At 37.3% G+C, this 16,787-nt stretch overlaps 1 protein-coding gene across 1 annotated transcript in view; it reads left to right on the top strand.

The window, feature by feature from the left end:
• The window catches only part of NUBPL (NUBP iron-sulfur cluster assembly factor, mitochondrial), an 89,045-nt gene that overhangs the window by 45,991 nt on the left and 26,267 nt on the right, over window positions 1-16,787 (top strand). Inside the window, exon 7 of the mRNA XM_061367608.1 lies at window positions 9,011-9,104. Coding sequence (XP_061223592.1) covers window positions 9,011-9,104 — 94 coding nt within the window. The remainder of the gene's footprint in view (window positions 1-9,010; window positions 9,105-16,787) is intronic.

The following is a 16,787-nucleotide window of genomic DNA, read 5'->3' as shown; positions in this document are numbered from 1 at the left end:
TGGGCTTCTGGTCCAAACTTGGTGCTTAATGGAGATTTTAGTATTTCCCTTCCTGAATAGTCAAGATCTTTGGGAGAATTTTTAGGGTTTCTTATGAATGTGTAGGTGGAGCTCAGCAAAGCTACTTTTTTTTAGGTTTTTTTTTTTAATTTTTTTTTCTATTTTCCTTCATTTCTCACCATTTCTTTTTCATCTTTTTGACCAAAACAAAAGTGGAATCTCTCTACTCCTGAACACTGATATTTTTTAGCATTGCACACTAATTGTACTTAGTAAATATACTAGGAATCCATCCATGGCTTGACTTCATGAACGAAGATTTGGGAAGGGCTTTACCCACGCTTAGTACAAGCGCGCTGATGACTAAAAAGGTCAATGTGGGATAGGCAAATCCAGCTACAAAAGCACAGCAGAAGGTCTCCTTGGGTGGTATAGGTGGGGCACGATTCTTTCTGCTTTGTTTTTTCCCCTCGAGACTAGTTCTTCGTGAGCTCTCAAAGGAGTCAGCGGCATTATGTATGGTGTGCCTCCAAGTCTCCTGATTGGAGGCCAAGGTGGACCACTGATGATAGTCAATATGGCCAAGGCTAAGATACTGTTTCAGGGAGCCCTTATATCTCTTCTTTGGGGCACCTCTCTTGTGGCTACTGGTGGCAAGTTCACCGTAAAACACGATCTTGGGGAGGCGGTGATCCTTCATTCTAGAGACGTGCCCTGCCCAGCGCAGCTGCAATTTCAGCAATGTGGCCTTGATGCTGGTGACCCCTGCCTGTTCAAGGACAGTGACATTAGACACATAGTCAGTCCAATGGATGTTTAGAATTGTACGGAGGCAGCGCTGATGAAAGCGTTCCAGGAGTCGCAGGTGATGACAGTAGATGACCCATGATTCAGAATATACTAGGAATATAACTGTATAAACAGCTTTTAAAACTTAATATTGAATTAACACATGTTTAAACTGATTGCACAGAGTTTGTTCTTTCAAATAATCCAGGTTGCGTTCTGGAAGCTGACAGACTGATCATCTACTCACACCATCCTTCCATATCTCTTTTCCTCCCAGAAAATAACTGCAGATATCCAAGAATAGCAGCAGCTTTTGTACCTGTATTCTTTGTAGAAAGTGATTATTTCTCCCATACCAAGTGATTGACACAAACATAAAGTACTTGTGCTTAAGGTACCAGAAATTTATGTGAATTGTTCCTCCCCCTTTCCCCCCACTTTTCCATACTATTTATGAAGCTGCAGTAGATGTTTCTCCTCTTAAAGTGTTTTGCTCCATCAGCAGAATCTTCTAAAAGAAGGAATATGTTCTCCCAGCAGAATAGTGCCTTTGGAATACAGCTTTTTTTATTGTGCATCTAAAGTGGGTGGTAGATGTTGGGTTTGGTTTGGTTTTTTTTCCTGAAAAAAAAAACCCCTTTAAGTATGAACTGGAGCTAAATAAAAATCTAGGAGTTAAATGAAAATATGAAGACTGCCCCTTGTTTGGCAGCAATCACTGAATGTCCCTGAAACACACAGTATTAGCACCTTCAGCAAATTATTTACATAGGGTTAGAATACAAGGAGCACTTTTAACTCATTATTGCAGATTCATAACTGAGGGCACTGGTGAATGCAAAAGCCTGGTTCTGTGGGCACAGCAATTATTTTGGCTATCTGTATGTGATGCTCGCACAGATTATCAGTTGTCTCATTCATAGTAAATGCTCTACCCCTGGAATAAGACATTCAGCGCATCTTTAAATCATGGGAATGTTGTGTATGCAACTGCAAAATGTGTGCAATTTTAAAATTGTATTTATTTTCATTTTCACATCTTGTCTGTGTCTTTAATGGTCTTTCTGTGTTCCAGTCTTTGTAAGGACTCTTTGTATGTTACTCCTTTCTGACCAAAAGGCAGTTCTTTTCCCAGAGAAGGTATACTAGCTTTGCAGTCATAGTCTCATGGTCAAGAATCACAGTAAATCAGTGGTTTGCTCTGCTGGCTCTAGCACATACTCTTGCTTATGTTCTTTTTTCACACTCTCTCATCCTCTTGAATCGTCCTGTGGAATTGAAAGGTTCTGTATTTTGTGCAGCTTTATTATGGCTTCTTGTTGTGAATATTGATTGTTGTGCTCCAGAGTAATTCAAGCAGACTCTCCAATTCAAGTTTCATTAGCAAGGGTAGACTATTTTCAGTTCAGTGGCTGGGGAGGATATGCTTTTGAATTTTAAGTATGGAAAGCTTGTAAGGATGTATTTTTGTCTGTATGTGTGAAAACCAGGTTATTTTTAAAAAAGTAAAATAACATTTTATTAATGTTTCACCTCAAGGCTACTTTGAGATCTGATAACATCTCACCAGGTGAAAACCCAAGCCCTATATTGAGATATACTGTCTTTTGGCCTCTATTCAGTGGTCTCCATCTAATTGACTCTATTCCAGTTTTTATATTGCATGATTTATGGTAATATTGATGGCATTTTAGGTGGCTTGAATTACATCTATCATGTTATTTTCTTCTGTAATCCTTTTAATGAAGACCCTAGACTGGTCTCTGGAAGTTTCCTTTTGTGTACAAAAAAGTGTTGTACAGTATACTGAAGAAATAATTTTCTGACCTTTTTAATCTAAGTTTAAGCACTAATTAAAAATCAGTGTGTCTATGATTGGCATAAATGATGCCTATATTAGTGTGTTTTTACCCCAATAAGGAATTTACTAATTTTCTTATTATACTGGAATATGAACTGATGCTTAAGGAAGTTAAATAACTTATGAAGAGAAGTAGGAACATTGCTTTCAATTGTATAGCTTAAGCATTCACGTTTTAACAGCATTACAGAAATACAGTCTAAAAATACATACAGTGAGTGGGCTTAATAAGCTTCTCCCTTTTGATATTTCTTGTCAACATTTGTAATATTTCCCTCTGTTATTATTGTAGGAAAAATCTGAATCAGACAGCACATATAAATTGGGTCCTGATAATACTTCCTTAAAAATGTGTTGGGTTTGATAGCCAAACAGTGGTTTTGCCCTTCTGTGCAGTAGTAGGGAGAGCTCAAAGAGAATTTACAGTTTAGATGATGTGCTTAACATAGCTGCATCACCCTGGTGATTAGTTGAATTAGATGATCTGATCCTAGCCTACTTTCTTCTGATTCGTTTACCTTTATATTATTTTACTTTTGTGCTTAATTTTATTGCTAAAAGACATAAGGATGGGAACTTGCCTCATTTCATATTTGTTTTCCAGATGCCAGATGAACTATAGACAGCTCTATATCATAGAACAAGAAAAAAAATGGTGTATTTCTGAAGAAATATTTCTGCAAATATGTAGTGCAGACTTTGTGGGTCAAGGATAGAGAGCAGCAAATCAAAGATTAGTCTCAAGACTGACTGCATAATAGAAGTTTGCTTCTCCAACTGTCATCTTTTAAAGGATAACTGCTTTGAATCCCTGAGAAATGGGAATCTCAGCTCATCAAAGCTCCTTGTAGTAACAACTTGAATGTAGTGGAAGTCTTTTATATGCAATAGCTCTGATACGGTCTTCAGCAGTTGTGTGGGGAATTGCAGAGAGCTATTCCTTTTCAGTCATTCCCAGAGACTATCCCCTGACTCTTGTAGACATGCCAGGCTGCTGCACAGCCATATGCCATCTCCTCTTTGGGATGACTTAACATTGAACGAGCTTTCTGAAGGTGAGTGGGAGACAAGTGTTGAGTGCCTTTCCTCTGTCTCCTGGAATGCCCCATAGAGAATAACCTCTTTATTGTCATCTTCTGGGAGTTGTTTAGTTTTGTAGGTTATGTAAATGAAGGTAATGGAAACTTCAGGCTACTGCGTTTGCTTTAAGTTCTTCATATTATTAAAAGCCGTCAGGGAGGAGCAGGAGTCCAGTTTCTGTTTCTGGTTGTTTAATTGAACAGGACCCTGGCTTTCTTCCTAGGCAGTTATTTCTAAAAGCTACTTTTAACCTATATTGAGAAAGAACAGGAAAATTCCCTTCTCTTTATGGAAACCTTTGGAGCAAACTGTTCTTCACCTCAATTTCTCTCTGAACTTGGCAGATCAAGCTTCTCAGAAATACGTTCAAGGGAATTTGAACCGTTGCAGTGCATCTGTTTTTCATGGTTAGATGCAAGGCTGTGAGATTGCTTAAGCATCAGAGAACAAGTCAAAGGGGCAGATATCTTTGTTCTGAAAGCATTGTATTAGGCTGTATTCAGAAGGAAGAGTTGTATTAAGCACTGTGGAGTATCATGCTGTGGTGTAAGTATCTATATCACTACCATAGAGAAGGTTTTGTAGGGAATTAAAATATTCTGGTTAATGTCTGGGGAATGTCTCCTCTATTTGTGGAAATAACTGAAAATATTTTAAAATTAAAATGCCATTCTTCATCATGCTGTTCCTAAATTATCTGTTTTCTTGCATCATGAAACTACTTATTTGCTCCCGATACCTATGTATGCTTAAGCAGAATCCTTAAGTAATTTCTCAAGGAAATATTTTAAAATATTTATCTTCTACTAACATATAAATATATGTAAGCAGTTCTATACATATTCATTTAACAACAGCATTTCTTACCTTTATTCTGTTCTGCTGTTTGCATGTATTAAATCATTTGTATACACAACAAAGTAGTTAGGAGGAGCTGGGATCTGGCAGGAGTAGGCCTTAAGCTGCCTGCAATGTAGCTCTTGGTACTTCCCTGATACTGGTGTTCAGAGTCTGGCTGGCTGCTGCCAAGTCTGCACCTGCAGTGCTGCTTGATTGAAACTCTGCATGTATTCCTCTTAATATGAACAAATAAATAATGTCTTCTGTTATTTACCAAACACCAGGATTATTTCAAAACCGCAAGTAGAAATCCCTCATCTTTGCTAATATTCTGTCATTTCTGCCTCGTGTACAGTGGATGTTCAGGCTTCATTCGTCAATAGAAATGCCCTCTGTACCTCTGTACTCTGCTTCAGGTTTAACTTGCTATTTGGAACCCTTACTAAACGGATATCTGGTATTTTGATTATGAATTGTCACATAAACAGAGTGATTGATTAAAGTAATTTGCATGGAAGCATTTGTGGTGTTTCTGAACAAGGGAAAATACACAGAATCACATGGCACTTAATTACATTGCTTAACAATAAATGTCAGGTTAAACCTTTTTTAAAAAAGATGAATGCTATGCTTAAGGAAAGTGCAATTACATTTCCATGGTTTGAAATGTTGTACACACTGTATATGTTAGAGAGGCAAAGGTATTAACACTTCTGTACATGCAAAGGTGCTGACAGATTTCAGATGCTATAAGCCAGGCTTTTGTAGCCGCTGTCCGCTTATTGCTTGCAAAGGGAACTCGTTTACTGTAATGTGCTGTTAATCTGAGCTCATTTACTTGTATGCATCCACATTTGCATACAGACACACTTCTCAGAACTGATTGAGAACATGAGGACTAGTGGTTCTGATTTGGTAAATTGTTGCATATAAATAGGATTTGCATTCAAATTGGTGTTTTATATCACTGCCTGATTATATGTCCCATTCTAATATTGTTGAATGGATGTCAATAGTAGGTTTCAGAAAGCCACTCCTCTGATTGTATGCTCCAGTTCAAAATTTAATTAAAAATGTCTTTCCCCTCTTTTTTTTCTCCTTTGCTGAAGTTTTGTAACAGACCTAGAATTTCTTCCCTCATTAAGTGTGTACACTTCTACAACAAATCAATATACCTTCCAATTACATTCAGTAACTTGTTTAATAAAAGACTGCCATACTGCTTCTGTGTTAGTGAAGAGCAGCTGAACTCCATAGTGTTCATCATCATCTTCTTGCAGAACAGAAGGGAGTAAGAGGAATTCTACAGAGAGAAATCTGATGAGGTGCAGAGTTGGCTGAGAAAATCCGTATCTTGAGGACACTGCTCACTACTGGGCAAAATCACTAGTTCAGGTCTTTTCAGCAGTTATAGCTATGTCATGGTGGTGCAGCTCTCCAATCTCACCTCGAATTACAAATGAAAAGGAAGAGGGTAAAATTGTGAGGATGACTGACTCCAACCAAAATGAAAAGCAAGGTTAGTTCTAATAAGGAGTGGTTTTCCAATCTAGTTTTGCTAACTGATTTCCACCAGTTCAGTGCCACAGCAGTTACATAACACAGAGAGGTGTGTGGAGGCATCTGCACTGTTGCCTTTCCTGAACTTCTGTGACAAAGTGTGTACTCCTCCTGCAGTGCACAGCAGCAGCACATCCTCTCCACTGGTGCTGGGATGGTGTAGCTTCTCCATTTTTCTGTGCTAGATTTAAAAGCATTATAATGGAGCACAGTTAATTTGATAAAGACACCTCATTTCTTTTTTTTCCTTTTTCAATCCATGAATTTGAACAAAATGTATGAAATAAGATGGTTTCAATGCCATAAATTAAATAAAGCGTTATAATTTAATTGCTTCGTTAAGAGTATTTTTCCTGTTGCCTAGCAATGAGATTTACCATGAGATTCACTGTGTGCTTAAGATTCCATTATTAATTTCTGCTTTCAGAGGTTTATAACTTTAATAAGAATCATTACTCATAGGGAAATCCAGAAAATTCATGTTAGAGTTATTTTTGTTTTTATAGGGTCACTTACTAAGGAAGCTTGAGGCAGGAAGTTCTGGTGCCCACTGATTTCTGTACCCGTTCTTCCATTCTTCTACATGTGGTAAATTTTCAAAGTGACTTCTTGAGCAACAGTTGTTTTGTGAAGCAGTAAAGCTATTTATACACATGCTCTTTTACTTTAAAATTTCTACATGGAGACATTTTTACCAAGGCAGCTACCTCAGCTTGGACAAACAGCAACTGCTTTGTGCTTCCCCTCAAAACTGAACATCTGAGAAAGGCTTTGAGCACTGGTGTTCAAGGTCTTCTCCATTAGGGTTCCGCATAGCAGTGGGATACGGCTGGACGTTTTCTTCAGGGAACTGTAGTGTTTTCTAGGTAAGAGGATCACATGGAGTTTAGTGCAGGAGACTAGTGCTGGAAGAAGTTGGAGGAGCAGTACCTCTTGTAACAGTGAAAAGTCATAGGACACGACCAGAAAGTCACCTTGTTCCACGAAGGAGCTAGCTTAAAGTTAGGGCCAGCAAGTGTATGCAAAACCAGACCGTTTTTAAATATGGGAAGATAACCCCAGTCTACATACTTTTTTTTATACAAATTACCTCTAATAAGGGTGAGATGTGGTTTGTCTTGTACTGCTCCCATGAGGCAGTTCTGTACCTAAAAGTACGTGAATTTTTTGCTTATGGAGCAAAGGTCTGAAAACTAAAAAAAGCAGAATATGATTACTGGACTTGTAAACTTGGATTTAACAAATGATGCCAGGATCAGCCTTTATAAAGAGATAAGGTAAAAAAAGGTATTTTGAGTTAATACTTTTAAAAAAGTAAACCTCTCTCTACTGTAGTGTTTCAAAATGGCTGTGATTATTGTGAAAAATTCGATTTTGCATATTGAGATTTATGCAATTATTTATACAGGATCTGTGTGTTTAGTTGTGAATCTTTAAGGAACTTGACTCATGTTGTAAACTATTACTTTTTAATATCAATAATTTCAGTTGATCACCTTTATAATGATTATTTTTTAATTAAGAAATGAAGAAATTTAAAGTTGATGCCTTCAAGTGAGCCAAGTGACTTTCATGGGAAAAGAAGGCATTCACCAGCACTGGCATTTATCTTGCTTTATAACTAAGCAAGATTAGCAAAGAAAAACAAAGTAAAAACCAGAATTTTTTTGGGTAGATAAACTGTCTTCTCTACCCTATGCATACATTTTTGTGCATATATGTAATCTTTATTTGGATTTTCTTTGTCGTAATATGATTATGAATGCCAATTACTTTTAGAAATCTAGGTATTGTGTTACTTTTGTTGACAAAATACAAATAATATAAAATAACATAGTATAGATAATACAGATCAATATTAAATGTGAAAAAGTGCAGGGTTTGCTGTGGTGAACATAAGTAGCATTTCCTGTTTAGCAAGACTGTCTTTGGCACCATTTAGTGCTCCTGCAGCCTCTGTATAAAAAATGAGAAAGGGGAGGTGTGCCTGAGAGTCCCTAATTTAGATGTCTGAAGTTAAGAGTTTGCAACTAACCTTCCCCATCCCCCTTCTCCCATAAGTGCTCTGAAATCTTCCATCTTCATCAGTCTGCCCTGAAAAATTTGATTTCTTACTGGAGTGCTGCACTGGGTTTGTGGTCTGGATTTCACATTGCTTGTGCTTCCCCAGAAGATCATCATCTGTACAGGAACTGAATGAAAATGAATGAGTGTTCCCCTGGTAGGGTCTAACACTTCAGGACAGCAGCTGGGGGACTGGAAAAATGTCAGTTGTTTTTGCTGTTAAAATGACACTGAGGGAATGTGTAAAATAAAAGAGAAAGTAAAATTCTCTTCTTTTGTATTGTCCTGTATTAAAGCAGATCATAGTGTTGTATGTTATATATCAGAAACATACTGTATTTGAACATACCCATTTGTGGGTCTTTATTTTTAATGCAGTTATGATTTTCCAAAAAATATATAGTGCAGAGACAAAAGACCTAGTATATCTTGGCTTTGTATTATACAGAGTAGGCCTAGGACCATTTCTGTTCTCATGAAGAGAACATTCATTGCAGTACACAGTGCTCTAAAGAGTTATTTGCCTCTCCTGGAAATCTCTCCTAGTAAAGAAGGGAAAGAGTCACAGCATTCTCATGCCTAATATCTTTAGCCTAATCTTTAATGGTCACTCTCATGCCTAGCAACCAATAAACTTTTTTTTATTGTGTGATCTTATATATGTTGTAAGTGTGACTAAAAGGGTGTCCTTGTTTTGGGGTGTCCTTAGTTCATTTCTGTTTTGCATTACAGGAACCAGGACTGCAATAAAACATAATGTGCCTTAAGTAAAAGCATTTCAAACCTCCAGTATACATTTTTATTGTTGTCTTCTAGGTCGACTGGGATCAACTGGACTATTTAGTAATTGACATGCCACCTGGGACTGGAGATGTACAGCTGTCAGTCTCACAGAATATTCCAGTTGCAGGTACGTATTTTGCTTGACTGTTTCAGAGATTTGAAATTACTAAGTCTGGTAGCTTTAGAAAGATCTTATTTTAAAATGCTGTTCAAAAATACATTTAATTTTTTGCTAACACACTAAGAAACTGTTTTGTCAGTTGTGTGGTGATGAAAAAAGCTATCAATGATTTTTAGCATGTTAGCATTTATGACTGTATTACTTTGGTTTAAACTAACTTGCAAAAAGATTGAGAAATATGGGAATACTCTTGATGGAAAGGCAGTCATGCCAAATACTGGCAAGGTTTGTAGCAGAAAATATTTTGTCTGCATCCACTGCGCAGTGAAGCTAATAAAGCAGTTTGTCTTCATGATTGCTTTTTAATTGGAAGCTGATAGTGTTGTTAATACACACCTTTTATTCAGATAAGCTATGCAGCACTCTAATACACTAGTGCATTCTTTTTCTTCTTGTGTTCTTCTACTTTTTGTAGGGGATTTAAACTTCTTAATCTTGAGCTATGTAGGCTGCCCTCTAATCTCATAGGTTTCAGCAGGAGTCAGAAATACTGCTTCTGAAAGAATGCTGAGTGTCTCATGAGATGTAACGGTTTATTACCTGTCTGACATACTTCAACAGAAGCAGTTGTCAATAGCCAACATAATCAGTGCTAGGAACTCAGTGGTAAAAGAGGCAAAGCAATCCTTACAGTTCCAGGAATAATTCAGTAATTGCTGTGGCTCTTCACCAGGAGGATAGTGCAGTGCTGGAACATGTTACCCAAAATGTACCTGAGATCTCCATCCTTGGCAGTTGTCCAGATTGTACTAGACAAAGCCCTAAATGGCCCTGTCTAGTGTATCCTGTACATGACCTCCAGAGGCCTTTTCTAAGCAGCAATTCTGTGATTCTGAATTATTAAGGAATCAGTGGGACAGTTTGCTCCACTTTCTGGTGATAACTCATAAATATGTTGGTCCAAACCCAAAATGGTATCATCTTCAACTGCTCTTACTCTTTTCTGATTGCAGACTAGATCATGTGCACAGGCAAGCTCTCGTTCCTCCTGACACTCCTTTCTTTCTGCACTTTGATGACAGTAATGAATGAGTTTAAGTCATTAAATATTACATTTGTCAAACTATTTTACTTGCATGCAGAACTCTTACAAGGTTGCCTGGTAAGTTTAGTGAATAAGGAGTTGTGCATCTCTAAAAGCTAATAGGATAGAAGAGTTAGCTATGGGTACAGATAGAAAGACTGGTAGGCATAGACATGCCCATATATAAATGGACTAGAACTAATGGAATTTAGGATGTACATCTCAGTTTCACAGCAAAACCATCACCACTGTTACAGTGCAGTGAAGTCCACGGGAATGAAAGGAGCCCTTAAACAATCAGGCAGCACCTTGTATCTTTTCCTCAACACAGTCATGTCTCAGCTGCAGTCATACATGATAACCACAGTTACTTATTTATCTACAAGCCAAAACTTTTGACAAGTTGTTAAACTTAGTACTAGGGCCACATGGTGGAATCTCATGATCTTCCATGATCAGATGTTCAGAAAAACTTCACACTTGAGTTTTATATGTTAAAACACATAAGGCACATGCTAACTCAGCCATAACCGTATTGCCCCAAAATTGTTAACAGCCATGGAAGATTCTCTCTGCTGTCTGTGGTCGTGTTGCATGGTGGAAGGGAGCAGATCAGAGCTGTGATGAAGGATTTAATGATTTTTTTTTTCCATAAGAAGTAGAAATGGAAGCTTCTAGTGCCTTAGTTTATCTTTGACCTGGAGCATATGACATAAAGCAAACCGTGATTCATGGATTTTCTGACATTTTTTGTGCGAGTATGCACTTTTACAACTTCCTAACTGAAAACAGGATTTTGATTTGAATTTTGAAATGACTTCACATTGTTACAGTTGTTCAGTCAGCTTATTACTTCATCAGTCCTAACTCCATAACGTTAGGAGTGCTAGTAGCACTTTACATTTGTCTTTCACATTAGTTGGTTTTGTTGAGCAGGTTAAGGTCAACTCTTGCAATTAAAAAAAACCCAGAAGTGTATTGTGCTTTTGATGAAGACAAACACAGCAGACAAGGCCTGATAACATTTGTATTTCCCTGTATTCTTACCGGCTCAATGACTTTTAGTGACTTACAAAGAATTTTCTCTGTTGTGTATTACGGGTGTTTTACATTGTCAGTGGAAGAGCTTCTTTTTGTGTGTTAGAGCTTGAACTGTGCTTTCTTTTATTCTTGTTACTTGGTTTCTGTCTCTTTGGCAGTCTATAGCCTTGTTTAGCATGCTTTTATTTTCTTCACCTTGTTCCTTTCAGGGGTACAGAAGACAGTTTTACAGATTTCCACGATGATGTCTTTGGAGCAGTGTGCAGAATTCTGCTGGTTTTGTGGGCTCCATCTTCATTTGAAATTCATGTTTCTAAGCTGTGTGTTCTCTTTTTTTTACAGAAAATACTTGGTGTTTTGCCATTCTGTTCCCTCCAGTTTTCTTGTTCTTTCTTTATCCTTTGATATTAGTGGCATAATTTATTTCTTTCTCCTCCTAGACAGCGTGTGCTTTTTAGTTGCATATTATTTAGAAGTGCAGTATCTAGTTTGCATGAAGGTTGTACTTTGATTTCCATGCATGCATATGTGAGATACAGTATTTGCATTATGGTTTCTTCATTATTTATCTGTGGCTTCCTAGGGATAGACAGTATAGAAGATTTTTATTCTGCCTCTAAATAAATTTACAAAACCTGCACACATTTTTTTGCCAGCCACTTAATGATTTTTCTGTGAGTGTGAGAAAGAACACTGGTAAAGCTGTTTTTGGGGGGGGCAGCTTTGCCCTGATCGGGCATGAAAAACTGCAGCATTGCAGTATCTGACAATAAGAGGAGGACAGAGAGGATGTGTGAAACGTCATTGAGTTTTAATTTTAGAGGACGTTTATCCTGCATCACAGGTACCCTAACTTTCTTGAGTCAGAAAGATATTAGAGCAGTAACTAATGGGTAAAAGCAAACAACAAAATATGCTTCCAACCTAATTGATTTTATGATTCTATGTCTTATAATTCTGGTTGTCATTAAAGATAATATCAGTCTTGCTGGAGTGACAGTTTTGTGTAAGTACTTTTCCTTCTTTAAAAGAAAATGAAAAAGGAAACTACTGAGACTTTCATTTTTTATTGTATTATTTTTAGTCACCTTACAAGGAGATGCATCTTATTTAGTATATTGTTCTTTAATCATCTGTAGCTTTTCTCATGTTGTAGTCATTGCTCAACAAACTAGAAGGTGAGAAATTCTATAGGAGCTTGAAAATGTGACATATAGTTCTGCCCAACCACCACTTCTCTCTTCAGATGTAAGTCTGCTTTCCAGCTGGAAAATCGCTGTCAATCTGTAGAAAAAGGCTTTGTTTATGGTCTGTTGTTTCTTCATTAGTATTTAGTTCTGTTTCTTCACTTCTACTTTGTTCTTCTGTTTCATCTTTAGGATAAGATGTGTAGAAGTAGGTTCTTTATCGTGTATTGAACACGCATGCTTGGGAAGGTTGAAGTGTCCTTAGATGTTTTCAGCTTTTAAAGCACAGGGGGTTTCAGATGATGTTATGATGTTTGATAGCAAGATACAGTGTGAAGTGCAGATACTATGAAGAGTAAGGCTTGTGATTCTTTTGCATTACCTACTTGCTAAATTCAGAAACCTAACTATGTGTATTTGTTTGATTAGGTAAAGGAACCATAAATCAAATTAATAAAATTGGAGGTGGAGGATTAGCCTTCTAAAGATCTGGGGAGAAATTTATAATTTTCTCCCTTTGGAATCTGAAGGCTGTGGACAGCTGCAAGGGCATCTCTGTTGAGAGGCAGTCTTAGAGCCTTGCACAATTGTTTCTTCTTCATGGGAAGGCTGCATTGTGGGGGCTGACTGTTAAATAAGGGGCTGTCTACTGCCCCTTCTTTATTAATGTTGAAGTGAAGGCTACATTACTGAAACATGACAGCTAGACAGCTCTAGAGACTGACACTGTGTCAACTGACAGAACCAGCTCCAGGTTAATACTGGAATTGTTTCATTTGCTAAACTTCGTCATACTGCTCTTTTCTTTGGATATCAAGATGCCATGGCAGTAAAAACCATTAGAAATATACACCTGTCTGTTGGGACTGAGCAGTCTGAGACAACCAGATAATTTCACGTCTTACCGAACAATCTTAATAATTACAGCAGCAGGCATTGTCCTGAACTGTGTTTATACAGGAGATCTAAAGGTAAAAGGCTTTGTGTTTTATTTCAGTGTCTTAATTTGTCTGCCTTTTGGAAATAACTCTTTTTTCCCCCCAAAACATGTATTATTTATAGCTTTATAATAATAAGCTCTAAAAAGTCTTTTAATGAGAATCAGAAAAGAATTTCTTCAAGATAAGTGAAGTGAAAGGGACATAAATGCTGGTTTATCTTTCTCTCAAGTTCTATAAAAGCGGAGGCACTTCCGTTGCTAGTCATATGTGGAATGACTTTTTGTCACCTTTTAGAATGGAGTCACCCATCTTTCACCAGTATGTAGCTCTTAATTATCTCCTGAATGTCTTTTGCAGGTAAGGCTGAAATATTTGCTGAAGCAGTTTTTGTTACTTCAAATACGAATTTTCAAAGAATTGTAATTAAAAGGGTTTCTTTTGATGGCAGTGTTCTGAGAGGTTTAAATAAAAACAAAAAGCGTATTTCTCTCTTTTTACTGATTAAGTATTAAAAGTCTGACTTCTATTCAGACATGTACATTGAAGAGGAAAGAGTAGAAGGATGCCACCAACTTGAAGACACTTGGCATTTTGAACTCTGAATGAAATGTGACATACCAAACTGGTATTTACTTATATTTATGTCAGTGTCACACAGACCAGGGTGTAGGCTTGTGCACAACTGTATGGGACTTAAGACAACTGGATCCTGCCTCAACATAAAATAATGCATAAGAACAGGAAATTCCAGGTGGTGATTAGACTGTCATTCATAAATACCCATTAAAAACAACAGAGAATTTGAGAATTTCAAATAAGATTTTTAAAACTAAAATATTGTTGGATGTGTTATAAAATTATGCATGAATTATCATGGAAAAAAAAATGTGATTAGTGAGATATAGGTGCCTTTATAATCCCCTGGAATTGAAAGCTGAGTAGGTACAGTGCTTTTCTCATCTTTTCTGAAGAGAAATGATCAAAAAAACCCCAAACCTAATGCTGCAGTACAAGTTGGGTGTAGCACACAGTTAAAAGATTAGAGGTGTATCTGTATTTTGTCACTGCTGTTTATGTGTCTGTTTGCCCCTTGTTGAATATTTCCTACTTTGATGCAAATCACAGTTGCAAGGCATCTTATCTTCTTTCCCTTTAATTTAACAATCACATACAATGTTTCTCTCCATTTCTGAGCTTGCTTTCTTCTTTTGTGGAAGAGGTGCATAATTAGTTTCTACAGTTAATTTTTGAAGATACTTTATGGAAGTCATCTGGGTAATAGTAGATTTTACTTGATCTATTTTTGAATGGCAAATATTTGTAATATCAGACTTTCATGTAGATTTACTCTTTTTTTCGTGCTCTATTTTGATATTTTAAATAATTTCAGGAAAGCAAGTGCCACAGGTTTAGGATAGATTGAAAAGCAAAAAAAAAAAAACCCCAAAACCTTAGTCACACCAGTGGGGATTTTAAAACAGTTCTTTGTATTAATGCAAGTATAATTTGTATGCTGAAATAGTTTTGCTTCTGTTGTCAGGAAAAATGTAGCTGACAAATGGAAATTATCCTCATGGTTGTCTTAGCTTTGGACACTCCTGGTACTTATGAAGTGTCAGACTCCGTAGACTCTGTAAACTTAATTTCAAGATCAAAACACAGTATGAATTTACACGCTAATGCCTCACACTCAGTATAAGTTTAAATTTAACTCTTGGCTCATGGAGATTGATTTAAGACACACTGCCTGTCCAAGCTGAAGTTACAGTATGTTATGTGCAGGTTCTTTATATTTTATCATTCCTAAAAGCCAATGTTCAGGTATTGGGTAAAAAAAGCTGTGAAGTTTAGAGGCTTTGAAAACTGAGGTTCTCCAAGGTATGGCAACAGTGACTAAGGGTATATTAAGTACTAGATTAGCTGCAGTTGCCTTGTGGGTTTTTTACACCAATTATTCTGAATAGGAGGATTAAATGAGCATAGTGTTCAGCTGACAATTGCAAAAGATGAGAGGAATCCATATCTCATTCTCTCCTCTAGCTATTTATTACGAGATAATAAATGTTTAAATCTGCCTCTTAATACCCCCATCTCTGGGGTGGGAGGGGGTGGTGGGTGAAGTGAATTGAATGTGGTCTTCTTCCTGTAGTAGCATCACTCTCACTCAGTTCTCCTTTTTACATTAGGACTTTTCATTTTACAAAAAATGTATTCCTCAAAAGAGACTGTTTGAACTTTGCTCTTGCCTAGTACAATACTCATTATAATCTGGACATGATTGGCAAATGCCCTTGAAAGCAGGAGGTGGAATGGAGTAGAGTGGAAAAATGCTAATTCAGATTAGCCAAGGAAAAGTGTCAAGTGGCAGCGCGTCTGTGAGGAAGTAACTTTTTATTCATGCCTATACTTCGCAAATAATGCTTGTTCACAGATGTTATTACAAATGTTTTCAGTGTTTTCACTTCACTAAATAAATATTGCATTGTAAATTGTATTAGCGTGACATTTTAACATAGTGACAGTTATTTTTCCACATCCTTCTCCATGTGATCTAGTGTGAAATGGATAATACTTACTGATCAGTTAGATGAGGGCAGTTTAACTTCAGGGTGACAGCTTTATTCAGCTTGTGATATTCCTTAGCTCAGTGGTTTCACTGACAGTTCCTCTTGCCAGAAGGAAGAAGCTTACTCTAAGATTTATGTCCTCTTTTCATGTGGGCAAAGCGGTAGTGTCCCAGTCTCTAATTAACCGCTAGTTCGTGGGCAGAAGAGGATGTGTGGCTGTTGGAAACATACAGTATCTGAGCAGTTGTTCAAAGACTCCTCCAACAAGTAGGTAGCAAGTAGGCTGGAGGCATAACACAGCTAGGGTCCTGCCTCTAGAACAGTTCTGAGCTGGAATGTGTCTCATACCTTAAGGGAGAATCACACTAGTGTTTCTTTTAAGCTCAAAAGCTAGAGGAGCTTATTTACAAGGTTTATCCAAGGAGATGGACAATTTTAAAATATTAATGTATCTGTAATCATCACTAGCTGCAATCCTAGCAAAGACGGAAATCTTTGTTCTTGCAAGATCTTTTTCAGCATCTTCAAGTGCAAGCTGTATCTGTAATTGCACACACATTTTACATCTGCAAGAAGAAATTTAGCAGAAGGTGAGAGGGACTCTGAAGAGATCCACAGTGGGAAGATTCAGATCCACCAGGCTATTCATAACTTGGAAGTCTTGGCTAGAAGTTTGAAATGAATGTTGTGGAAAAGGTAGCAAAAGTTGTAAAAAAGCCATGAGTGGTGTGGTCTCAGGCCATCCACAGCTGCCTTGAGGCCTGCAAGAGTGTTTAGCACCTGTCAGTCAGCAGATGCAGTTATTAGAAAAATGTGAGATATTCTTCTGTCTTCATCCTCCAGAACGGTGTTTGTCAGTCTGTCTGGTC

The sequence above is a fragment of the Neopsephotus bourkii genome, unplaced genomic scaffold, assembly GCF_033783945.1.
Source record: "Neopsephotus bourkii isolate Nb327-2 ecotype Australia unplaced genomic scaffold, CSIRO-AGI_Nbou_v1 NB_1388, whole genome shotgun sequence".
NCBI lineage: Eukaryota > Metazoa > Chordata > Aves > Psittaciformes > Psittacidae > Neopsephotus > Neopsephotus bourkii.
Note: the sequence above shows the minus strand (reverse complement) of the source record. Positions and strands in the feature narration are given on the sequence as shown.